This window comes from Thunnus albacares, chromosome 11, assembly GCF_914725855.1.
Source record: "Thunnus albacares chromosome 11, fThuAlb1.1, whole genome shotgun sequence".
In the NCBI taxonomy this organism is placed as follows: domain Eukaryota; kingdom Metazoa; phylum Chordata; class Actinopteri; order Scombriformes; family Scombridae; genus Thunnus; species Thunnus albacares.
Window position 1 is genome coordinate 17785225 of NC_058116.1, and position 27289 is coordinate 17812513.

The 27289-nt window shown below is 39.3% G+C and overlaps 2 protein-coding genes across 3 annotated transcripts; one reads left to right on the forward strand and one right to left on the reverse strand.

Annotated features, from left to right (window-relative positions):
- LOC122992328 (collagen alpha-2(VI) chain-like) lies at positions 1-14640 on the forward strand. Its single transcript, XM_044366092.1, has 28 exons — positions 1-154; positions 3109-3260; positions 4581-5182; positions 5285-5305; positions 5436-5501; positions 5613-5666; positions 5781-5825; positions 5925-5951; positions 6046-6072; positions 6194-6238; positions 6326-6379; positions 6540-6602; positions 9026-9088; positions 9189-9242; positions 9329-9364; positions 9456-9518; positions 10357-10419; positions 10735-10797; positions 10996-11058; positions 11162-11212; positions 11296-11394; positions 11903-11965; positions 12062-12097; positions 12194-12239; positions 12331-12483; positions 13160-13615; positions 13705-13743; positions 13828-14640. Exons 2-28 carry the CDS (start codon positions 3122-3124, stop codon positions 14412-14414), a joined length of 3078 nt encoding a protein of 1025 aa, XP_044222027.1. The 5' UTR covers positions 1-154; positions 3109-3121; the 3' UTR covers positions 14415-14640.
- Positions 14583-26488, reverse strand: xrcc5 (X-ray repair complementing defective repair in Chinese hamster cells 5). Of its 2 annotated transcripts, XM_044366094.1 has the most exons (21): positions 26237-26486; positions 24614-24727; positions 24322-24505; positions 23670-23718; positions 23418-23540; positions 22238-22417; positions 21980-22094; positions 21423-21561; positions 20414-20526; positions 20219-20281; positions 19993-20130; positions 19804-19894; positions 18816-18943; positions 18414-18610; positions 18114-18204; positions 16367-16436; positions 16106-16215; positions 15775-15871; positions 15488-15555; positions 15271-15345; positions 14583-15073 (listed from the first exon to the last, which is right to left on the reverse strand). In XM_044366094.1, exons 1-21 carry the CDS (start codon positions 26249-26251, stop codon positions 15059-15061), a joined length of 2175 nt encoding a protein of 724 aa, XP_044222029.1. In that variant the 5' UTR covers positions 26252-26486; the 3' UTR covers positions 14583-15058. The 2 variants fall into 2 exon arrangements, with proteins under 2 accessions (XP_044222029.1, XP_044222030.1); XM_044366095.1 differs by lacking the exon at positions 23418-23540 and having other exon boundaries at positions 26237-26488.
- Between the last annotated feature and the right edge of the window lie 801 nt (positions 26489-27289).

The following is a 27289-nucleotide window of genomic DNA, read 5'->3' on the forward strand; positions in this document are numbered from 1 at the left end:
CCGCCCCTCCACCAAGAGTTGACCCTCTGAGTCCGCTGATATGGGAACAAATTCCGATTGAGATGATTATCTGCAGTTAACTGGATCTGGAAATTGCTTCCTGACAGCCTCGAGTCGCAGCTTGGATTTTTAAATCCCCAGCAGTGTCGCCGTGGTAAGTAGCCTAACTTTATTTTAACTTTCCTCAAGGCAGCTAATGTAAAATACCAAATGTGTTAAACTCCTCTTCACTGAATACACAGTATGTCTGGAAAGTAACCACGTACATTTACTCAAGTAGTGTACTTCCAGTATAATATTGTACTTTCTACTCCACTACATTTGTTTGGCAGCTTTAGTTACTTTTCAGATGAAGATTTGACACAATGTATAATATAACAAGCTTTCAAAATAAAACACATTATTAAAGATGAAACCAGTGGTTTCCAACCTTTTTGGCTTGCGATGTCTTACAAAAAGCAGTGTGTAGTTGGAGTCACATTTCAGATGTCTATGAGTTGTTAACATGTCCACCAAATAGTGATTTTTCCCTCTAAACTTCTCACATGGTTTAATTTCAATAAATGTTCAAATGATCCAATATTTCAGCAAAAATCAACGATTAGAGAAAAAATCCCAAAACTGAAAACACATCTGTGTATCAGAACTTTGTTTTCTTTCCTCTCCCATTAATCATCTCACGAACCGGAACACCCCCTTTGGAGGGGCCCGACCCCTAGGTTGGGAGCCACTGGACTAAACTATCTAACTGTATATAAAGTAGTTCAAACTAGCTCCACCTCCAGCAGCTACAACAGTAACATGCTGCTTACACACTGATGCTTCACTATTAATAATCTAATGATGTTATATATAATAACATATCAGTCAGAAGGACCAAACCACTACTTTTACTGCAATACTAAGTGCATTTTGCTACTGATACTTATGTACTTTTACTTAAGTAGGATTTCTCATGCAGGACTTTAACTTGTAACTAAGTACTTCTTCCACCACTGCTGACAAATGTGTTTTTTGAAGATAATAAATGTACTGTAGTAAGGAGAGGAAAATTATCCAGAGCACCAATAAGATTAACAGTCAGGATAGTGTTACAAGTAAAACCTGCATTCTAAATTTTACTATGGTAAAAGTACCTCAGCTAAGTAAAAGTAATTAGTACTCCTCATCCAGAAGTGTTGTATTTTTAAATATTTTAGTATTGAACAATTACTGTTTCATCTGTCTTATTTTAGCTTATTTTTATTTTACATGTAACTCTTTTAAAGGACGGGTTCACAGTTTTTCAAGTGTATCTTAAAACAGTAGTCAGGTGCCCAAATGAATATTGAAACATGTTTTTCTTGCCATAATCATTCTTGCTGTTCATAATGACCATTAGAAGATCCCTTCATAATGCATTTACAGTGTAAGTAATGGGGGCCGAAATCCATAGTCCTCTTTTTGATGCTAAAAAGACTGTAAATGTGGCAGATATACACTTGGTATGACTAACCCAGACTGCTGAAGCCTCATATAAGCTTCAGATAAACTTTTAAATGCATTTTTGCACAAAATCACTGTGGATTTTGTCCCCCATCACTTACATTGAAAACACATTTTAAAGTGATCTTTTAACAGCCAGTATAAACAGGAGGCATGATTAAAGTGAGGTAGGGCTGGACGATATGACCAAAATCTCATATCCCGATAACAATGAATAAATAAATAGTTGGGTGGAGAGAGGTAAATAGTAGAGGTGACAGAGAGTTGATGACAACTACACACTCGTTATGTTACTGTAAGTGCAATAAAAGCTTTGTGAGAAAAAAGTCAAGAAGAATAATTTATCATTGTAATCAGCGCAAAAGATGGATAGAGTCCAAATGATGATAAACATTGCTGTAAAGAGTGTGATTTGTGTCACAATGAAATAAATGATGGAGCACAGTATGAAACAATAGACATGTTTTCTCTCGTCATATGATATATATTGTCATATCGCACAGCCCTACAGCAAGGAAAACTTCTTTCAGTGTACACTAATTACAACATGCTTTTGAATGATATAACATTCAGAAGTATGTTGGAATTAGTGTATAATCACCTGAAAATAAGAATTGTTGTGTTTTCATACCTTAGAATGAGCCCTTAATATCTACATAGGGAGTGGGTCCTCTTCCATGGAGGCCACCCATGTTGCATTGCCATGTTTCCACAGTAGCCCAGAATGGACAAATCAAACACTGGCTCTAGAGAGGGCCTTTAGTGTTTTTCGCTAGTTTAATGGTGGCAGTAGGTTCTCCTACACGCTTGGAAAGGGAGTGGTAGAAGAGGTGTATTCATTTGGTTGCAATCTGCAGCCTCACCTCTAGATGTCACTAAATCCTACACACTGGTCCTTTAAATTTGTCTTTTTATGAAGTCTTGTGTTTCTTTTATGTTTTGTCTTATGTTTTTCATGTAAAGCACTTCAATTACTGATGCATGTAAAAGAAACATTTTAATGTTGCAGCTGGTTGAGGTAAGACAAATATTGACTACATTGTATACTGTTAGGTAGTTTAATCTATAGCAATGCATATTTTATAAGATTTTATAAGATGAGTTTCAGATGTAAAATATTTATCTGCTCCTAAATTAATGTTATGGAGTAAAAAAGTACAATATTTACTTCTTAAATTTAAAAGAATAAAAGTAGGCGATAAAGTAAAATGTAAACACTCAAGTCTAAGTACTTCAAAATAGTACTTAAGTACAAGTAAATGTATTTACATTCCACCGCCTTTCTATCAGCATAACAGAACACCTCTTATCAATCTATTGTCTTCTTTATGTTTTGGGGTTCTTGACATGAGATAGTCTGGGAACCTTGAACAGGTAGGATGCAACAACTAAAATTTCCATTTCAGCTATCATTCAAATGTTGTCTTCTTTTTCCACACAGTGTGGTTATTCTCTGACATTGTTTAAAACAAAGATAAACATTCCTAGACGCTGTTGAGATGCCTTCTGTGAAGACTCACTTGTTTGACAGCTATTTCCTGCATTTAAAGGGGGTTTTGGCATTAAAAGTGAGCTTTCTACAACTGTCCTACAGTGCACTCCTCTCTGTCTTGTTTTTTCCAGGGGCTGCAGGAAAATGGCAGTCATTTCAGGGTTCATCTTTCTGTGTATGCTCCATGCTGCAATCCCTCAGACTCCTGGCCCATGGCCAATACCTGAGCGAGGTGACCGTCTATGCCCAACTTTAGCCCCACTGAAACCTGGAGTGTGTAAGAGTGAGTTTCATTAATTTCTTTCTAGCTCAGTAAAATACAGTGCTGCTTGAAAGTTTGTGAACCCTTTAGAATTTTCTCTATTTCTGCACAAATATGACTTAAAATATCCTAGTCCAAGTCCTAAAACTTGATAAAAGGAACCCAATTAAACAAATGAGACAAAAACATGAAAGTTATTAATTTATTTATTGAGGAAAATTATCCAATCTTACATATTTGTGTGAGGCAAAAGTATGTGAACCCTTGCTTTCAGTAATTGGTGTGACCCCCTTTTGCAGCAATAACTTCAACCAAACATTTCCAGTAACTGTTTATCGGCCCTGTACATAAGCTTGGAGCATTCCTCCTTACAGAACGGTCTCATCTCAGGGATGTTGGTGGGCTTCTTTGCATGAACTGCCCACTTCAGGTCCTTCCACAGCATTTCTGTAGGTTTAAGGTCAGGACTGTGACTCGGCCATTCCAAAACATTCATTTTCTTCTGTTCTAACCATTCTTTGTTAGAGCGACTTGTGTGTTTAGGGTTATTGTCTTACTGCATGACCCACTTTCTGTTGAGCTTCAGTACACAGATGGATACCTTGACATTTTTGTGTAGAATTAGCTGGTACAACTCAGAACTCATAGCTCCATCAATGATTGCAAGCTGTCCTGGTCCAGAGGCAGCAAAGCAGCCCAAACCATGATACTACCACCATCTTGTTTCACAGATGGGTTAAGGTTCTTATGCTCAAATGCAGTGTTTGCTTATCGTGAAATAGAACGCTTCTCATTCAAGCCAAAAAGTTTGATTTTGGTCTCATCCATCCACAGAACATTGTTCCAATTGCCTTCTGGCTTATCCACATGGTCTTGAGCAAACCAAACCATACATGCAGCAATCTTGTTTTTGGAGAGAAGTGGCTTTTTTCCTTGCAACTCTGCCATGCACAATATTGATGTTCAATGTTCTCCTGATGGTGGACTCATGAACATTGTCTGTAGCCACTGCAAGAGAGGCCTTTAGTTTCCTAGACGTTACCCTGGGGTCCCTTGTGGCCTTCTGGACTATTACACACCTTGCACTTGGTGTGATCTTTGTTGTTTGACCACTCCTGGGGAGGGTAACAATGGTGTTGTATGTCTTCCAGTTGTACATTATCTCCCTGAGAGTCGACTGGTGGAGTCCAAACTCTTTAGAAATGATTTTGTAACCAGCAGCACTTTATGTTATTGTTGGAGTTGCCTAAGAAGAATTAAGGCCTTTTCATTTATTACATTTGTAATTTCTGTAGAATTTCTGATTTCAGTATTTACTTTTGTCATTGTCCTCTCCTCCAGAAAGGATAAAAGACTGCTGCATCAACTTATATTTCGTCATTGACACCTCAGAGAGCATCGCCTTGCAGGAGGCCCCAATTCCAATACTGGTGGACAAGGTCAAGGAGTTCACCATGAAGTTTGCTGGGAAGCTGCGTAATGAGGTGTACCGGGACCAGGTCCAGTTTAACTGGTCCATAGGAGGCCTGCAGTACTCTCAGAGGCAAGATATCTTCAGCAATCTTACAGGCACGGTTAACTTCACCAGGGATGCCAGTAAAATCGAGTACCTCGGCAGAGGCACCTACACCGACTGCGCCATCAAAAAAATGACATATGAAATGACCAAGAAAAACGTTACGGAGAACACTGTCCTCTTCTCTGTGGTCGTCACTGATGGCCATGTGACAGGAAGCCCATGTGGGGGGATCAAGGAGATGGCAGAGAAGGCCCGGGACCAGGGGATCCATCTGTTCTCAGTGGCAGCATCCAAGATCATCGACAAATTAGGGATGAGGGAGATAGCCAGCTCTCCTATTGATGTGTACCGTGATGACTATATGGCTGTAGATGGAGGACCAAGAACAAGGGATGAAACGATTGATCGTATCATAAAAGCCATGGTGATCTGAAACATTTTCTTGCTTTGAATGCTTATATTTTTATATTTTTGTTTGGTGTTTGTGTAGATTTACTTTTCACTTACCTCAGTCTTTTCTTTACAGAAATATCAAGCCTATTTAAAAGTAAGAAAACCTTTTTAAACCTTGCAATTATAATGTGTACAGATATGTCATTGCACCAAATCTCTCGTTTCCTTTGTTTTCATGTATTACCATATTTAAAATTGTTTTGTTTTCTTAACTGGTCTTGTAGTGTTATAAAGAAGAATGCCTTAACATTCCTGGGTTGCCTGGACCAAAAGGGTTTGACGGTCAAAAAGTAAGTATTAAGAAACAAAATCAAAACAAAAATAAATAAATGATGTATGTTTCTGCTTGTACCAAAGTTGTTTTGTTTTTTTTAAAAATCAATATTTCTGTTTATTTATAGGGTAGGAAAGGAGACAGTGGTATTCCTGGCCCAAAAGGGGAAAAGGGGAGACAGGTAGGTAGATTATGTCTACAGGAATTTAACAACCAAATATCATTATTACACTTGAATCCCCTCAAAATACTGTATCATCACTTTAAATGTCAAATATCATTGTTTATTTTACAGGGTGATCCTGGCATTGAAGGTCGAATTGGGCCACTCGGCAAAAAGGTTTGCTGAGAACTACTGACTTATGATTGTGTGTGCTACATGGTTATCCATGTTTTCCTTTTTCATTTCAATAACATGTCCTTTTGTGCTCTGATATAGGGAGAGACTGGTTTGAAAGGTGACAAGGTGAGGTTGAAATCTTTATGTTCCTACTTTTCTGTTGATCTGTCAGATTGAATGAAGTGCTGTTTGGATTCATAAATCTGTTTTACTTCAACAGGGTGACATTGGACTAAGTGGAGCAAGGGTAATATCATGCTTACATACATATTTTCTCTTTATATCATACTACATCTTACACTGTGCATATAGTCAAGATTTACATACTGTAGTTAATTTTCTGTCTTCACTGACCTCCAAACACTCAGGGTGTGAGAGGAGTATCTGGCAGGAATGGAACTGATGGACAAAAGGTGAGTCTTCCTACGAAAAAGTAAAAGATATATCATGACTCTTGTATGTTAAGTATGCTGATATGATATCCTCTGTGAAATCTTCAGGGTAAGATTGGCCGAATCGGGGCTCCTGGTTGCAAAGGTGATCCAGGTGACAAGGTAAGTCCTTATACTATTTGGTTATTATTATTCTAGATATCATCTTTAATAATATCTTTTAGGTGAAATAATGAATCTGGCTGGTGAATTTTACAATTCATCATCCCTGTTGTTGTAAAAAGTTACTGAACTACCAAAATTTTATTTTCATCTCTAAAAGGGACCAAATGGCTACCCTGGAAACATTGGTGAACCTGGGACACCGGGCAAGAAAGGTGAAAAGGTCTGTATTAAATCAAGGCAAGGATCTTCTCATTATTCTCATTTTGCTGTAAAGAGACAGAATGAATAGAAACTGAAACATTCATTTGACTTTGATTAACCACTCTAGGGCTCTAGAGACAGAGTCAGTCTGTCAATCAAGTACTTTGGTCCAGAGTGAAATATCTGCAGCTATTTGAAGGATTCACACAAAATTCAATTTATATAGTTATAGAGAAGACTGATCCTCACTTTGCCCCAGAATTTTCACTTGTCCACGTCATAATAGCACTAAAACTACAAAAGACAAAATTTGAGTGCAGTTGCTTTAGCTGAAAGATGGTGCTTCAGAGCATATCACACAGCCTTGAGCACCCTGATCAACCAGCTCCACATGTAGCTTGGCTGTTAGAGCAGCTGAGCAACATTATCTGCCAGGAAAACAGTTTTTCTGAGGATGTATAGCTAGTGAAACACCTGTGTGAGCTGGTGTGTGCAGAAAGTTGTGCAGAATAAACCAACTTCAATTATCAGAGCAACACTTTTGTCAGGAGCATCTTTGTCAACCAACACAAAAGTTTTCCATAATAAAATTTTAATAGGTGTTGTGCTCGTTGATGGCTCTTTTCCCATTGGAAGAGCAAAGGACTGAATGGGGACGAATGGGAATGTTGTCTCCATGTGTTAGAGCCAGAAAAATAGCAGCAAGTGTTGATGAGATTGATGCAGCAGTGCGAGATAGATATAAGATAAGGCATACAAAACTAACAACGCGTAAATCTGCATATTCGTGCAATCGAGGTGGAAACATTAAGTGCTTGTTGGAACCGCTACTGCAGTGTGCGTGTCGGTTAAAAATGAGGTTGATGGGAGGGAAATGTCATTCAATAGTTCAAGCTTGGCCTTTTCTTACCTAAGCACCTCCCACTGACACACCTGTTCCTACTTCCTAACATATCATCCAGTAATCCACTAGATCTCATGGATCCTAAAGTCCCACATACTACAAGAAGAAGAAGCTGAACAGTTTAGTTTCTACATGAAAGTCTGTGGGACTAGTTGGTGTCAAAGTGTTGCTGAGAAGGAAAGGTGAAAGGATAAAGAAGTAACTTGGAGACCATGATTGTGCTTCACTGAAACAAGCACACTAAATTCCTGTTAGCCTCAGCTGTACTTTGACATTAGGGCCAACATTGCTAGCAAGCAAGTTACCATGCTAACGTTAGCATCAGCTCAAATGCTGCATTAGAAGTATCCAACCCAATAGTGTATTGCTCAGTTAGCCAAATTGACTGTTTATTAGCAATATCAGATGTTGTTTAGATGTAACTAACAGTGTTTGTGGCTTTGCAGCCATGTTTACATCTCTGTTGACTGGTTCTTTGCCAAGTCGGAGACACAAGTCAGCTGTCAGAAATACCAAATATATCTGACTCAGATTTTCTGGTAATGGATCTGCACAGCAAAAGCTTTCTTTGCCAGAAGTGGTCACATGACCTGCAGTTTTTATCAATGTTCTCTACACTAAAATTATGATTTTTAAATCTTTTTGATGTTGGCCTTTTCCCAGGACCTCTGCACCTTCAGGTCAGACTTTTTTGCCTAAGAATAGCAAAGCTGTTTTTTTTTTTTTAAATCCGTTGAAGATTATTTTCTGGTATGCACTGAGCCACATGTGGCCACTAGCAAGGTCTTTAGTCATGTTAAATCTACATTAACTGATGTCATCTGTGGTTTTGTGGCGGGGGTTGTGGGGGTTTTTCACCAGTGGTGAGTCTGTGTCTGTTGGGAAAAGGGAGGTTCTGTTTGCTTATGGCTTCAGAGACCTAGGGGCCGATTTACAGATTGTGTATACATGGTGAAATACTTTCGGAGTTTTTGCTTATTAAGTCTCAAACTACCAACACTGAAGTACACTTTCTATATATTGTATTTTCACTTTATTTGATCTTATTTTTATGATTATTATCAAGTGGATTTCATTTTCCATCTTATGTTACATAGGTGCTGAGGTCAATGGTTGGTAGGTTTGAGAAAAAACTGTGGTGTGTGTTTTTAACTCCCACAGCACCACCTGTTTGGAAAAGGGAGGTCCTGTTTGCTTATGGCTTCAAAGACCTAGGTGCCGATTCACAGGTTGTGTACACATGGCGAAATACTTTGAGCTTTCACTTATGAAGTCTCAAATTATCACCACTGAAGTACCCATTCTATGCATTGTATTTACACTTTATTTGATCTTATTTTAATTAATATTATCAAGTAGGTTTTATTTTCCATCTTTATTTTCCATCTTTACATGCTCATATGTTCTTTTTATGTCCTTTTCATGCAAAGCACTTTGTACATGTAATTTCTTTTGTTGTAAAGCACTTTGAGCTGCATTTCTTGTATGAGAGGTGCTATACAAATAAAGTTATTATTTTTTTGTTTGTTGTTGTTTAGGGTGACAGTGGCCTCCCTGGGAAATCTGGTCTCCCAGGCCCTGCTGGTGAAAGAGGACCAAAGGTAACCTTTAAATTAAATTGCAACAGAAAACGTCTTTTGAAAATTTAAAATTTCTCTTACCTAAAAAATTGAATCCCTGACATGAATATCTGTTCCTTAGGGTGAAAGAGGAAATCCTGGAAATCCAGGATCGCCAGGAAAAAGGGGAACTCCGGTACAAATGATGTCTTATTTCCTTTATAATTACTTCTCTCATACTGTCAGTTAATGATAGAAGGTGACTCTGAAATAATCTTTCAGGGTATTAAAGGCTTGCCTGGACCAAATGGTGAAGAGGTATTTCAAACACTTTTATTTTATCAACTAAATGACTTTCTTTTTGAGAATTTGCTGTAGTTTGTCATGAAATATTAATAAATGTTAACAGGGAAGGAGAGGAGACCCTGGATCAAAGGGAGGACAAGGACCTGATGGGAAAAAAGGAGAGAGGGTAAGTTCAGCACTCAGATAAATGAGCTTAGATCACTTTCATGTTTTCAATGTAATCTGAATGTCATTGTAATAGTTGTGGTTTTGTTTTTGGAGCAAGTATGTGGTGCTGAGAACATCTGCTCTTAAAATACAATTCTACAGAATTTCATCTCAAATATGACTTAACTTAGTGTGTTTAAAAAAAACAAAAGGAGAAGAACATGAGGGAAAGAGCATTTGTGATCTGAGAGCCAAATAACCACTTACTTTGTCACACTGACAAATCACAGTGGATTCCACTGAACAAACATGAGATTTCAACAGAACGAAAGAGCTGAGTCCCATGAGTTTTAAATCACTTTCACTAGGCTTTACTCCCACAGAGAAAGATCAAGAGCTCAACTGAAAGGCCATCATACATGTTGCAAATACAATAGCACAGGACACCACACACTCACTCAATCACCACTTTGCTGTACTGCCCTCTGGATGCAGGTAAAGGTCCCTGAGGTGCAGAAGGGCTCACTTTGGCAAAAGCCTGGTACCTGCAGCTGTAGCAGCCCTAAATAGGGTGACTCGCTGAGGGAACTACAAGTCTTGTTTTCATGTTGTTTTGCCTGACGTTGGTGTGCTCTGTTGTGTTGTGCTTGATGTATTTCTATCTGTCACTGTTGTGTGATGATGTGTGTATCTGTGATAAAGAATTTCCCCCCCGGATACAATAAAGTCTAACTAATATGCCTCTCACATATTTCCCTGGAACAGAATTATCACCTCTCAGTTACTGTTGTGTTTTGTATACATTAAGTTATGATTAATGGTTTGGTGCAAATCCTGACACATTCATTTATTTTAAGGGAGAACGAGGGCTACAGGGAGGCAGAGGCCGACCTGGGGAAGACGGACTCAAAGGCGCCAAGGTGAGGAGAACGAGCTGTGGGTGGATTTTGGCAGGATGACTCAGCTGCTTCTTAAGAACTCAGCAAGTCTTCCTTAGACCTCCAATATTGTATTCATGTACTGGGTGTCCTGCCAAAAGAGCATAAGCTGAGTGTCTCATTATAAGAACACATTTTCCTGGGAAATCACATTGCAAAAGAAAGACAACACAACTTCTCCTGCGCTATGCTTTTTGCCAAAGTCACATCAGCCTGAGTAACACTGTGTATGTGGGCTGGAGTGAAAGTAATGTCCAGTAAGAATATTTTCTCTGTGATACTTCCTCTCTCTTACAGGGTGACAATGGACTACCAGGACCGAGGGGTCGGCCAGGAGAACCAGGAGGCCTTGGAGAAATTGTATATTGTTTATAACAATCATTATAACATTCACATTAAGTTTATTTATAGTGCAACATTTACTTAAAATTACACACCACAAGATTGCAACACATCATAATAGAGCTCTTGTTTTGAGGGGATTCTTAATGAAATATCACTGGTTAACGTACAGTTAATGATACTATTTTCATTGAATATCCTCTTTTGTGGTCGCAGGGCTCCATGGGAAATCCGGGAGATCCTGGACCAAGGGGAGACTCAGGGCCTAAAGGAATAAAGGTGAGCCAAGAGTTCAACTTTTCTGATCATCACTTTCAGCAAAGAGATGGTATTCATGTAAAATACTGCAACATCATTAACATCTTTTTTTTTTCTTCTAAAGGGTGACAAAGGAAGGCAAGGATTCAGCTATACTGGAACGAGAGGGCCCACTGTACGGTTTCCTGCTTACCTCACGAAATTCTTGCTTGTCTTTAATGTTGCTACTTTAGTCTGAGGTAACTCTGCTTTTCCCAGGGAGATAAAGGTGTTGAAGGCAAAAGAGGGCCCAGGGGGGGCAGAGGTGAATGTGGCGCCAAAGGAGACCCTGGAGAACCAGGAAATATAGGAGAGTCTGTAAGTTTTAATTAATTAAGGTTTTGGATTTCAATTAGAGCTGCCTCTGTTTTAACCAGGGACATGTAGATTAAAAAAAAAACAAGAACAGATGTTCGTGTAGTTGAAATGCGACAGGAAAGGCTCCTACACATGCAAAACTTAAAATGTGCGCATTATATGCTGCTCAGTCCCAAAGATTTTGAGAGTTAAGTTCACCCAAACTATGACAAAACATATTCTTTTGCTTACCTCTTGTAGTTTCTAGTCATGCAGATAGCCTTCATTTTATTCCGAGAGAGCTGAGATTTCTGCCACCATCATAATACAATAAGAGTGAATGGAATTTGGTGCTCAACAGCAACATTATGCACAGACCTTGCTATGAATACTTTCCTTTGAGCCTATTTCCTGAGTAGAATCTAGTTCCTAAGAAAATTGGCAGAAAAATTATTTTGTGCACTTCCAAAGAAATGCAATATTATTCAGAAAAATGAGGCAATTCCACTGAAAAATGTTTTCTGCTCAGGGGGATCCAGGTCAGCCGGGCGAGCCAGGAGAGAGAGGGCCAAGAGGAGACCCTGGACGTGATGTAAGCAACAGCTCAACCATTCAAATAATGACTTGACCATACTAGCAAATTTTAGATCCAGTTGCATCACTCTGTGCCTGTGCTGTGTGTGTGCAGGGAGGCCCTGGACCAGAGGGCGATCCTGGGCTCAATGTGAGTAACATTTTACAAGCCTTACAGTTAACAAACATGATACTGTCCTTATTTCATCAGTTGTATTACCACTAACCTGCGTAAACGTCACCGCAGGACTGTGATGTCATGACTTACATCAGGGAGACGTGCGGTTGTTGTGGTAAGATACTGTACATACAATGATGAAGTTAACACACTTTTATTGTTGGTATTTTTCAACATGATGATCCTGTTCTTGTCTTTTGTCTCAGACTGTGAGAAGTACTGTGGAGCTCTGGACATTATATTTGTAATTGATAGCTCAGAAAGCATTGGGCAGACAAACTTCACCCTGGAAAAGAACTTTGTTATCAGCACCATCAAGAGACTGGGAACTATGGCCAGTGACCCTGCATCACTCACCGGTACAGTCCAGCAAAAACAAAATGCAGACCTCCCTGTAAATCCTTTTGCAGACATAGTTTCAAGTGACAATAAGAAGAGGCTGACATAAAAGCTTAACCATTTCCAAAGAATGAATCACTTTATCCACCATTGGACATACTGTTAGATCCAAAAATATTTGGACAGGACCTTGTTTACCTTGTGCTCTTCATTAACACTGTACAGTAATGACAAAGTATGAATGTGTATTTTCAATCAGACGTATTGACAGTTAATATTACTACTCTAAACACTGTCAATTCTGATTCAAACTGATGTTTAACACAAAACCAAAACATCAGAAACGTTTTTTGAAATGCATCTCTATCTGAAATATTTAAAGGCAATATTTTCTTAGCATCAGCAAATTCCATGAAAAGACTAAAACCGCCAATAAATTGCTCCTACTAACAAGTGGTGTCTGTGTAGCCAAAGACTGATAGCCTGAACTATTGAACACATAAATCTGTCCCACTGTGCACTTGGTGACATGCTCCTTCATTACAAAGAAACATGTAGTTTATTTTGAGTCAATCTCACACAGTATAACCACCATCCTGCTGTTATAAATACTCACTAAATCTCCAAATGTATTAATCCATGGCTAAAAAAAAGTCTAAAGTAACATTTGCTGATTTGAAAAATGTTTGCTTCCAGGCACAAGAGTTGGAGTTGTGCAATTCAGTCACCTAGGGACCTTTGAGGCCATTCGTCTTGATGACCCGAAAATAAACTCCATCTCTGACTTCAAAACGGCAGTGAAGAATCTAAAGTGGATTGCTGGGGGCACCTTCACACCCTCAGCTCTCAAGTTCACTTATGAAACCCTCATCAAGAACAGCAAGAGAACCCATGCCAAAGTGTCCGTAGTGGTGGTTACAGATGGCCGCTATGATCCGAAAGATGAAGAGGATGGGTTCCATTACCTTTGCAATGATGACAGAGTGGTGGTGGATGCCATTGGGGTTGGTGATATGTTTAATCGTACGTACAATAACGAGACCCTGTCGTCGATAGTGTGCAGAAAAGGAGGCCGTTCCGAGACGATGAGGAGGTACGCTGACTTGGTGGCAGAAGACTTTCTAGTCAAAATTGAGACTAAGCTCTGTCCTGGTAAGCCTCTAACAGTCAACCCAGCAAGATGATCATACTGGTCCTTCGGTCCACTTTTCTAACCTGCGTCCAATTGATTTTCCTTCCAGACCCGGTGATTGTGTGCCCTGATCTCCCCTGTAAAAGCGGTGGGTTTTATTCATGACTAGATCATTTCTTCAATATTGTAATGGGGTGCAGCTCAGTGAGTGATTTGTTGCTTCTTATTACAGAACCTGATGTATCCCCGTGTGTGCAGCGGCCAGTGGATTTGGTATTTCTACTAGATGGCTCAGAGCGCCTTGGGACAGATAACTTCCGTCATGTCCGTGAATTTTTGCAGAAGGTGGCAGACAGACTGGTGCTGGCCCGCAGCAAGGACGATGAAAGACGAGCCCGCTTGGCTCTGATAGAGTACGGCAAGAACGAGCAACGTCTGGCCTTCTCTCTTACACACAACCTTCACACTATCTCTACCGGTATAGCTGACCTGACTTATCTAGATTCATCCTCCACCGTGGAGCCCGCCATCTCCTACGCCATCGATAACATTCTGCGTAGGCAAACGAGACGCAATGCAGAGATTTCATTTGTTTTCATCACCGACGGCATCACCGTCATGGGCAACCTGACAGAGTCGGTTGATGCCATGCGCAAGGAACAGGTCGTCTCCACAGTGATAGCTACAGGAAGCGATGTTAATGAAGAAGTTTTAAAGAAGCTGGCCATAGGTGACCAGGACGCCATCTTCAAAGTACAAGACTTGTCTAATCTGTCTCGGTCCCGTTTTTTTGACCGTTTCATCCAGTGGATATGTTAAAGAGAGACCACACTCATGTGGACATGAAGATCACACTGATGCTACTACTGGTAATCTAACCTTTAAAAACTATGATTCTGCTACGTACTATACAATTTGCAAATTACATCACTGCCAACTGTATTAATCTTCATTATTTGTCACACAAATACACATACAAGTCAAGCATTCTTCATCAACCATTAAGCTTTAATGATTAAAGATAATAAACCTGCTGTTTGTTGGACACTGTGGTGCTGTCTTCTGTAAAGTCTCAAGGATATCTGGTGCACATAAATCTTTAGATTTAAAGCACTCACTGTATCCAACATTACTACGAATCTACTATGGAGATAACAGGAGATTCATAAAAATTACAATTTGACATTTAAGACGTTCCAGACTGAACACATCGAAAGCCTTCAACATGTAGTACTTGAACCAGTTTTTCTAAAGAAAATAAGTCATTTATATGGTATTGGTCCCATTCTGTGTAGTATACATGCAGTTACTCAATATCAACGGTTGTCTCAGTTACAATGATGTGACAAAGTAGGGAGACAGATCAAAGGACGGCTGAACTGGTTTGCTCTGGTTGGACTGAAAAATTGCATTCTTCTCATTTCCCTGTATGTCAGCTACAGACATCCCCATTGCCTCCCTTCTTACATCATGTCCAGCTGCACATGAAAAGAAAAAAAAGAAAAATGTCAGACTGGAGAGTTTATATCAGAGATTTTGGCCAGACACTAACACAGAGGTACATCCTGCAAATATACAGGAAATGGCTTTAATGCAAGTTTGGGGCACAACAGTCAAATATTTAAAACCTGAAAAGGGCTCCCACAGAAACAAAAAAAATCACTCCAAAACTTACCAAGTCATCAACATCTCCATTATCTTCACTTGTTGGTGCAGCTGCCTCCTCTTTCTTCTCCTCAGCCAACAGAAACTGAGGGCAAAGTAGGCTCCAGTAAGTAATCACAACAGTCTCAAGATAATTTTTAATGTATTATTCCTTTAAAGGACATTTTCACAATTTTTTGACTGTTATTTTAAGACTTGAAAAAATGTGAACTTATCCTTTAATTCACCTGATTAGCTTCGTTTTTGGATACGGTGCTTCCTTCAACCTCGTCCTTGCTAATCAGAGATATGGCATCTGTCAAACAAACAGCAAAGAATAAGTTGAGAAACTATTTCAGCAGAGACTTGTGCTGTGATTCAGGCCACAGCTGTTTAAGCATCAACTCCCATTTGTGTCTTATTTACTTTTACTATTTTGCACTCAAAAACATTGTGTGGAAGTTTCATCTCATCTAAAGGGAGGAAATGAGGTGGGAGAAATCCTGCTGCCCCCCAGTAAAGAGGCTTATCATACCTTGAACAAGCAGGTCCCAGAAGACTTCTAGCCCTCTGTTTGGGATGCTTCTTTTCAGGGACTGGAGGTAGCTGTTGTACAGATCAGCATTCCCCAGCTGAATTACGAAAGACACGAAACACTCAAAATCCACTTATGCATCTACTAAAAGCTTGCATCGACATACACGCACATAAGCACATAGTGGCCTTCGTTAAAGTTGCGAGAGAATGAAACACACTCATTGTAATCTTCTCAAGTTGACTCATAATCTCCATAGCACAGCAAAAACTGTGCACTCGGATATCTCAAGGTTATTTCACAGACTCACATTTCCCAAATGTTAATTTACCTTCACAGACTGCTCTCTGAAAGCCTGGATACAGGTGATGCTTTTCATGTAGTAAGGTGTGTCCTTGTTGCTAAGCAACTGCTCTATCCTGTGAGTTAGTTGCTGGCAGACTGGAGAGAACATCAGGGTCACCACAACCAAATAAAAGAGATAAACACACTTACTGGGGCTGGACATGAGTCACGATGGTTTATAAATTAATCAGAAATGTTTATCAGGCCAGTTTGACAGAAAAGAAAATACAGAAAAACTGGACCTCACCCTCCCCGAATGGAAGACTCTTGTGCTTGATCAGAGTGCGGAAATCTCGGGCTGGATTCACACTTCCCACCTGGAGAAGTGTTTAACATGAGTAAGGAATGGAAATGTTCAAGTATGCCATTTCCATATTTACATACGTATTTACATTGTTTTTCAAAAGATGACTTTTGGTTTCTTGTACTCATAAACTCTGTTGGGAAGAAGGGTCAAATGGATAATACAGTTGAAGTCGGAAGTTTACATACACCTTAGCTAAATACATTAAAACTCACTTTTGCACAATTCCTGACATTTAATTGTAGTAAACATTCCCTGTCTTAGGTCAGTTAGGATCACTACTTTATTTTAAGATTGTGAAATGTCAGAATAATGGTACACAGAATTATTAATTTTAGCTTATATTTCACATTCCCAGTGGGTAGGAAGTTTACATACACTTAGTTCGTATTTGGTAGCATTGCCTTTAAATTGTCCAGCTTTGGTCAAATGTTTCGGGTAGCCTTCTACAAGCTTCTCACAATCATTTGCTGGAATTTTGGCTGATTCCTCCCAACAGAACTGGTGTAACCGAGTCAGGTTTGTAGGCCTCCTTGCTTGCACACGCTTTTTCAGTTCTGTCCACAAATTTGCTGTTGGATAGAGGTCGGGGCTTTGTGTTGGCCACTCCAATACCTCAACTTTGTCATCCTTAAGCTATTTTGCAACAACTTTGGAAGTATGCTTGGGGTCATTGTCCATTTGGAAGACCCATTTGCAACCACGCTTGAACTTCCTGGCTGATTTCTTGAGATGTTGCTTCATTATAGCCACATAATTGTCCTTCGTCATGATGCCATCCATTTTGTGAACATGACAAGATGCTGCCACCTTCGTGCTTCATGGTTGGGATGGTGTTCTTTGGATTGCAAGCCTCCCTCTTTTTCCTCCAAATATAACGATGGTCATTATGGCCAAACTTCAATTTTTGTTTCATCAGACCACAGGACGTTTCTCAAAAAAGTAAGATCGTTGTCCCCATGTGCAGTTGCAAACTGTAGTTTGGCTTTTTTTTATGGCGGTTTTGGAGCAGTGGCTTCTTTCTTGCTGAGGAGCCTTTCAGGTTATGTTGATATAGGACTTGTTTTGCTGTGGACATAGATCATTTGTAACCATTTCCTACAGCACCTTCACAAGGTCCTTTGCTGTTGTTCTGAGGTTGATTTGCACTTTTCGCACCGAAGTACGTTCATCTTTAGGAAACAGAACGCTTCTCTTTCCTGAGTGGTATCACAGCTGCATGGAAATTGCTCCCAATGATGAACCAGATTTGTAGAGGTCCACATATTTTTTCTGAGGTCTTGGCTGATTTCTTTTGATTTTCCCATGATATCAAGCAAAGAGGTACTGAGTTGAAGATAGGCCTTAAAATACATCCACAGGTGCACCTCCAATTGATTAACATGACGTCAATTAGCCTATCAGAAGCTTCTAAAGCCATGATATCATTTCGAGTGAAATAATCTGTCTGTAAACAATTGTTGGAAACATTACTTGTGTCATTGACAAATTAGCTGTCCTAACCGACTTGCCAAAACTATTTGTTTGTTAACATGAAATCTGTGGAGTTCAACTTAAGTGCATGTGAACTTCCAACTTCAACTTTATATACAGCAATAGTGGTGAAGTACTTTATTTGGAATAGCAGATTTTTATAGTAAGGATATCTGTCTAGGATTATTATGTCATCCAGCCTCCCCCAGCTTCTCACCGATGTTACAGAGCCTTCAGCAATGTTAGCCAGGTTGTACTCCTCCTCTTCCTCATCTCCTTTTGCCTTCTTGGCATCCGGCTCCTCCGAGCTGTAAATGAAAAAGGGGTCAGGTAGAATACAGACAAAGAATTTAAGCTTTTTTTATTTTTGTAAAACCTCAGTCACACACACTACTGGGAGATAAAAGTATGATATCTACACATGAAAGTTCAAACTGTGTACACACCTCTACATAAATATTTAGACAACACTTCAATACATGATTCACAGCCTTGTCCACACTAAATCCAAACTTACTCTTTGCCAAAAATCTGAGCACTAGTCTTCGGCTTCTTTTTCTTCTCCACTTGTGTGAGAGGAAACTTCTTCTTCGTCTCCTCTAGTGGAGCTTGGCAACGTTCACTAATTACCTCAGGGCGCTCGAGGGCAGCCTTCAGCCACTCTTCCATGGGGGGAAGAGGGGTGCCGGGGTTTACTGCCCGATGGTGCAGGCACTGAAGGAGAGGTGGGATAGAGGAGATGAGAGAGACAGTGACTGAGGAAGGGGTAATCCTGGGTGAGTATCAGCACCCTCTAGCTGGTGAAGCTCTATTCGAGTCTAGAAAGATAAAGTCTTTTGCTTCTGATGTTAAATGCGACCGCCCTCTCCTCCAAAACTTTTCTGACTGCCTCAACTGAGAACTAATAGGTGTGCAGTACCTGGAAGTGCCTCTGGAACGCAGGATTGGGAATGTGGTGGACCTTGAACATGTCCTTTTGTTCTCCATCCTCATCTTCAACCAACATCATGGAGTCAATGAGAGAGTCGACAGCAGACAGCTGGGTGTCTAGAGGAGTCACATGACAAACAAATGTAAATTCCAAAATCTCACACTGAAGTCTGCTGACTTATTTCTCTCTAAAAGGAATAGATCGTCATTTTCTGCTTATTTACTTTCTTCTTGGGAGTTAGATGAGATCATTACCATTATGTACGTTAAATATGTAGTTAGCTTAGCACAGGTTGTAATCAGGTGGAAACAGCTAGCCTGGCTCTGTTTGAAGGTAACAAAATCAGCCTAACAGCACCTCTAAAGATCACTAATTAACATGCTATATGTAACTTGTTTAGGCCAAGCAAAAAAACCCAAAACAAAACTAAAAAACAAAACCAAAAAAACACAACCTCCCAGAGTCTCCGCTAGCTGCCTGGCCAAGAAGCAGTCAAGCACAGAATGGTTTTTGTACAGATTAAACAAACAAGATATGGTAATCAGTGAGTTTTATGCAGATTTAGTTACTTTTAGACAGAGCAGCACTTCGTGTTTCCAGTATTTATGCTAACTTCAGATAACTGGCTTCTGGCTCCAGCTACATATTAACCATACAGATAAGTATCAATCTTCTCATCTAAGTGTCTGCAAGAAAGCGAACAAGCGGATTACCAAAAAGGTCAAACTATTCCTTTGTAGAGCTGCGGTGCCAGCTGTATCAGACCAGCAGTTCTGAACCTATGTAAACCAGTAAGGTAACATCAGCTGCAGTTCAGACATGCCCATGTGTGCACTTTCCAATAAGTAATGCAGTTTGGCATGTGTGGGACTGGTCTTAACATCTTGTGTGAGGATGAACCATGAGTGAAACACCTACTTTAAGTAATACCATCAGTGTTACTGCTTTTAACCAGCATAACGTGCAGAAATGGTACCTGAGGGGGTGAACTTCTTATTGTTTTCAAGAGAAGGAAATGTAAACTGTCTGAGGTCTTCCATGAAGGGCAGCTGGATGTACATGAGACACTATGAAGAGCAAGAGACGGACCATTAGCTCTGTGCCATTTGATACAGATTGAGTGAATATACTTCAAAACAGCATGTTTAGAAGTCCATGATCCCACCTCATAGTCCTGCTTGATGCAAGGGAAAGCTGCTCCTACTTGAGGATTGCAGCGCCGGTCATAGGCGTAACGTACAATGGCCACCATTTTGAGTTCATCCAGCGCCCGGATGAGAGCAGACAGTGCCACTCCTGCATGCTGCTTGGACAGACCAATAGAAACAGACAGAAACAGGTCAGTATCAACATATAGTCACCAGGTTTGTTCTGGCTCTCTCCGTTCTCACCTCATCATCCTTTGGAGCGAACATCTTCATGACCTGGTTTCCCATGAACTGATGGCGATGAACCTGCAGACAGGTAGTAAAAAGAACATAAGAATTAACAAACAGAAAAGAGAAACGAGCTCAGTTACATCATTTTCCATGTGTTTTACTTTTTAGATGCCATGAACAATCACACTGTCATAACAAGTACAATACCAGGTTCTGTTTGGTAAAGCCCAGAACAGCAAAGCACTTCCCATCATGCTTGTATTTCATCTGCTCTTGATCCACTTTGGAGAAGGGAACAATGTCACTTCCATAGCGAAAACCTGTGAACAGAAAATAATTGAAATTTAAAGGTGGGACTTTCGTCTTCCCCTTCTGGCAGTGAGCGTAATTAAAAAAAAGATTTAAAAACTCTGGTATACTGTGAAATACAGAGAGATTTATCTGGCGGTGAGAGGCCTAATCAGCATTGCGTGAACTTGTTTGGCAAGGGCTTGAATGTAACGGAGGTTCATTTATATGTCACAGTTCCACACTGCAGGTTTAATGTTGAATGGAATTTCGAGTCTGATTTTCTTGGTTGTTATTAAAAGGGGACATTATGCTTTTTCTGGATTTCTTTTGTTTATATACAGTTGTGATGTCAGATATTTATGTTAAACATGGTCAAAGTTCCAAAATTTGAGGTCAATGTGTGTAGAAATGCTCCCTGCAAGTCAAAAGCCAGGGCTTCAGCTCCAAATACTCCATTGACAATGAGCTGACATCAGCTCGTCGCATCTCATATTTCAGATTGGATTTTGGCTCAAACATGTACAAATGTATTTGAGAAGTTGACATATCAAGTAAAGAAGGAGAAAAAGTAGTGAAATCCTACTACTACTGTTTGTTTCATGGTTTGTTGAGATAACCCCCACAACTGATGGGTGTCTGCTGAGGGGCAGCTTCTGAGAGCTGGCCAATCAGAACAGAGTGGGCTTTTCAGGAGGGGGCTTAAGAGACAGGAGCAAAAACAGCCTGTTTCAGACAGAGGCTGAACTGAGGGGCTGCGTAAAGGGTCAGTATAACATAAATTAGTTATTTTAAACTGTAAACCATGCAAAGATATTCCAGTAGAGCCCCAAGTTAAAAATATAGACCTGGAAATGTACATGACGTGTCCCCTTTAAGTAATGAGCATAACATCTTTAAGGAATCTGACTTCAAATAACTTTCTCACCTTGAATGGTGTCATCCCTCTGCACCTCTGTCTCGTTGTCATCGTCCAGACAGTAGACTGTCTCTCTCTTCACGTCGTCTCTTTTGTTGGTTTGAGCATCAACTGTAACCCACAATTTCTTCAGTCTCTCTTCGGTCACCTGGAGGACATGAATTGTTGTATGTCTGGATGAGAAAACCTCCCCTGGCGAGACTTAATTTGACTACTATTGATGAACCATCGTCTGTGTTTTTCCAGTACACACTAGCAAGGTGAAGCAAAGTATGTACTTCAGCAGTAAGTACACTATGCAATCATTTCAGATTTACCTGTGTACTAGATAATGTAGAGTAAGTCAATGAAAGCACTGACTTAGAGTCATTTTATTCTAAGTACAAACTTCCTCCTAAAATTGTCCAGCAAACAATCAACCAGACTTAATGACTGCAGAGTGAAATGATCACATGTGGACAAGCAGTCCATCATTCAGACATGACAGAACTCGTCACTATTCAACAAACCTGTTTAACAAGCATATGTAGTATATATTCATCCAGTGCGCTTCACAGTCAACTTACAGCTTTGTACCCAACAATACGGATGGAGAGAGAGCTGCCGATGGTCAGCTGACAGGGCCAGGCCATGGGTCTCCTCTCGATACGCTTGAACATACACAGCTGCTCGATGGCATTCCTACAACAGGAGTCAAACATGGAAAACCAAGTCGTATGATATCATCCAAATACTTTTCGATCTATAAATGATTTAGAGAAAAGACACATAAATAAGAAAGAAAGAAGTGAGAAACATCCAGTGTTTGACAAAAACTCTCCAACCTAAAGGTGTAAATTTGATCGAGACCATCCTCTTCATCCAGGCTTAGCATGACGTGTTTCACCATGTCCAGGCTATTCTTCTGTTCCCTGGACAGACCTTTGCCTGTGCCCGGCTGACTGGGACCTCCTCTGTCTGCATCTCCTCCACCCTCCTCATCGTCCTCCGCAGGGAAAGGCAAACTGGAAATACAAAAGTTCAGAGTAAGTAAAAGAAATTGTGGGATGAGGGATATATGTGACTAAATGCAATGAAACTACAATCAATGAACTTAACAACTGATCCATTTAACATAAAATGTATCCACAGGATATAATTTTAATCCAGTGTGACCTCTAATAAGTGTTCATTACATGAATCAAGAAAAGAGTGTGTGTGTGTGTGAGTGTCCACTACTCCCTATATAATGGACACTCAGTACTGAGTATTTTACTCAGCAGTAAATTGAAATTTAAAACATTTAATCATCATCATTTTGCGTCATCATCACTGTCAGCTGTAGAGTCTCACAATGATAATTTTTGCATCTATAAAATGCAACACACTGCATTGTGGGATTGTTAGTATAAAGTTGTGTATATTCCATCCTTTTGTCTCCCCCCTCTGGCAGTGAGAGCAAAGGGGAATGCTTGTCTGTGATTACCTGACACAGGCATGCAGTATGCATTACAGGCATACAGAAACAGCTGGTAAAAACAGATATGTTTTGACGGTCCACCAGCCCATCGGGATTTGCCCCAAAACAGTATGCCTGATAGCCAGTACACCACTGACCATAACCTACTGTTGTGGCTTTAAAACAGTGGATAAATTGTTTTGAGTGTCACACAACCACCACAAAAGGACTCATTTCACTATCAAAATTTGATCCATTCAGTCCTATAACATCTGGAAAGTCTAGAAGAGCTGCATGATTAACAGCCAAATGGCCAGCACGAGAATGTTGCAACATGAGATTTAAAAACTCTGTATACAAAGATATTTATCTGGCAGTACTAGGCTTAATCAGCATTGTGTGAACTCGTTTGGCAAGGGCTTGAATGTAACGGAGGTTCATTTATATGTAAAAGTTCCACACTGCGGGTTTAATATAGTGCACTACATAGCAAACATACAACTTATGTTTGAATTAAAATCAAATCAAATCAAATGTGTGTAACAAACATGGTGTCTGAACCTTACAATAACTGCAATGTGATGTCAGCTTGTTTCAGGTTTTCAATAATGACGTCAAGGTGTTCTGAGCTGGCCTGAGTGTTGAGGTCAGTCAGGAGGACTATGTTCAGACGATCGTATTTTTTCCCCCTAAAAAGAAACAGAAACATAGTGTGAGTCACATAATTGAAAAAAACAACCAAAAAAATCCCCTAGAATTTGTTTTCTTTCAGTGAGCAGTAAGAATTATTTATGAGTAAAAAGGAAACTCACACTTACTTTGTTTCTGTCTGAATGAGATCCATGCAGACAACAAGAGCATCCAGCCCTGTTGAACAACAGTTAAGGAGCTAATAGATTCTCAGACATCATGTAGGAGCAGCAGGAGTTGGACTTCCCCACTGTGTACAGCTCACTCGAGCACTTAAATTATTAATTACAGCTGTGCTTTTCTTTTTATGACCAGTCCTAATGTGCAGTGAAAAATGTTTATTGAGTCTATTGATTCTTTGTACCCTTAATACTTATAGTGTGTACCTGCAAAAGTTAACAATTTTACAACTGTACTTCTGGAAAAATATTGAGCAAAAGGATACAGTCATATTATATTTTCTGTAAAAAATTTAATATAAGTCTAGCAGGGATATTCTCAATAATTTTGGGGCTAAAAGTGATATTGACATTTAAGAAGCTGGAATCAGAGAAATTGACTAAAAAACTAAAAAAAAAACTAAAAATGACTCAATGATTAATCAGTTATCAAAATAGTTGAGCTAGCTACCTCTATCTTATTTTGCCACTGTATAAAGTAAAGGGTTTATTCAGGTATTCAATACAGTACGTTAGCTGAAAATGAAATCTGTTATTAGAGTCATGTACCTGCTAAATTAAATCTTCCGCTGTACTGATATTGTGTGTAGAAAAAGGATACAATCGGCCTGCTGGCTCTCTGGATGGATCTGATTCTCGATTTCCTCCAGAAGCTCAAAATCAGCCATCATTAGGTGGCGATGCACAGTGATGTTCTGGTACTGGCCGTCTTTGTCCAGCGAGTTCTTGGTGGAGTCAGTGCCAAACAGAACCAAAGCCAATTCATCCTTAGTCTCTGAAAAAACCTGTGAGATGATTGAATGAAGGCATTCTCAGTGCATGTCGAAGATGACAACACTCTCATGAGAGTAGTTTTGTTTGTGCTTTGTTTCGTAAATGTGTAGAAGTTTTACCTGGCGCTGGACAAACTTCTGAATGACTTTCTTGGCAAGTTCAAAGGGAGGTTCTTCCCCCGGGGCAGAGTTGGACATGGAGAACCCCACATCCATGCACAGTACCAACGCCGACTACAGAAAACAAACGTGTCAGGTTTTAATTCAAGGCGACACTCTTTGCTCAACAATGGATCATGACTGGGAACATTTAAAAGAGGGATCAGTCATGTAGTCATGAGTGATCAGATGCTTGTTGTTTTATGAAACTTTTATAGTATGATTGTTTGTTTTGTGCCACTTTGTATGTGCTGTGAATGTGTGTATATGTATTGTTGAGTCTTGTACAGTTTCATATGTATTTTACTGTTGTGTTTTATGTATTTTAAAAGCCCATCTAAGGACAGGCATTGCAAACTAGCTAGGCTATAAATGCTGTGGTATGTGGCAGAGATGTGCTGCTATACCTTTTTACGATATACCACCGTGAAACATTCTGACAGTATTAATACCGCCAATGATTTTCATTACCACCATTATCGTGATTATCGTTGTTTTCAGAGGACAAAGCTGCGATATACAGACCACTGTTCAGTGAATAAAATCCAAGGCGATAATGGTGTAATTTATACACCTTATCATAAAGAGCATTTTAGCGCATAATTTGAGGTATAAGGAACAAAAACTAGTTTTAAACTGTACAGATAAATAAAGTTAATTGCAATGCATTTAAAAATAAATTGGTACCAGTGAAATTGACGTCTTATATCCAGAGGGAGCCATCTGAGTGTGTCTAACATTGCGCAATGGTGTGTAAAAAAAGAACAACCTAGTATAAATCTGAAGAGTATGTGGGATAAGTTTATGCTATATACTTGTCTCTATACAAATTAAGAATAAATAAATAAACACATTAAAGTTGACAAGTCATGATCACAGAAGAAGAAGATATTTTAATAAGGCTGTGTTTTACGTCCATTTGTTCTCATTCTATTACAACTCGAATACACTGAGTTGAGTTTTGTACACATTCAGTAGAGGGCTGCTTTATTGGAGTATTGGTTTCTAGACACATGTTAATACTGACCAGCTAGAACCACAGGAAATAGACAGCAATAATCAGTTAACTATTTCATGTCACTGTACCAGGTTCAGAGGCCAATAAGAAAAAAATGCTGCAGTTAAATTGAATAAAACTCAGGATTATAATACTCTATGATGTCCTCTGTCATACTGAAGTATTAGCTTCTTGACACTTTTTAATATTGAGCAGCTAGGTCCTCAGCAAATAGACAGAAATAGCAATAAGACTGAAGATCAGGTTACCATGAGTAAGGGCAATAATAAATAAATTCTACAGTTAAAATGTTCAAAAAACAGGATTATAACTCAGCATTTCATTGTAAAGTAAAAACTCAAAGTTGCCGTGAATTGTATGTCTTCTTCTCCATATCTGTCATGTTTTCCAGTTCATGAATTAGCAGTCACAACATGTCTCAACATGTTCAACGTCTGAAGATCCGTGAAAGAACAAACTGCCTGTAACGGTTAAAATTCGCCTGTTTAAAATACAGACGTTAGCTAACAAAATAATACAAAGTAATAATCCGCTTATTTTAAGAAATGTGAAGGAAAGTAACTTACTTTAGCTCGTGCCATCTTCTTTTTTCCCTCTTTCACAGAGTCTGTGTCACTCTGTTATGGTTCCGATGAGAAACTGACGTGTGACACAAGAAGTTCCTGTTTCACACACAGAGAGAATCGTTCCGTAAACGTTTCGCTTATATGTTACTGTACGCGCTCATTCAAGTAAATTACTAAGTACATATTCACTGAAACATACGGGAGCTGTATGCCTCAAAAGTCTAATGTTTTCTGTGGTGCTGAATGAATCTGAGACGAGTCAGTGCAATGAAAAGCATATCAGATGTAGGTCAAACGCCCTCATGTGGCTCAGTGTGACAGAGAATAAATAGACTCCATCTCATGGCTGTACCCAGGATTTCAGAAATAATGGGGTTAAATTAAAAATAGAAAAAGAAAAAAAGAAATGGTCCAAGTCCACCAACAACCCCCTCCACCAATCTGTTTAATGTTTAACTAATTGGATGTCACACTTATGAACAGTTAACCCATTCACTGTGCAAAATAACCCTGTAACACTATAATACCTACTGTACTTACAAATTATACATATTTATTGAGTTTTAAATAATAAATGTGCAATACATTTCATTCATTAATCAATATTTGAACAGGCTGTATATACTGTACATAAACCAGATTGAAATTCTTTGTGTGCGTAAACATACAAATGATGATTCCGATTGTAAATATTTCATTTAGTTACCGGCCCGTTTTATTTTCGGAATCTGCTTAATCTAATTACTATTTACTGTTGTTTTTACTGTTAAGCACTTTATAACTTTGTTCAGAAAATTGCTATATATAAGTAAAGTCAGTATTATTATTGTTATATGTTGTTTCAAAGCCTTCTCCACATTTGCCAGGAATACAGTTCTGGTGGGGATATACTCGATACTTTCTTTGGATTAAAAGTAGTCACATTTGATTATGTTAAAGAGTCAAACAATATTGGAATCAGCCAATAAAATATCCACCATGTTTTTTTGATTTTCTTTTGTTTATCTTTTAAATCAGAAAAAAACTCTATGAGACCCAGAGACTATGTTCTGT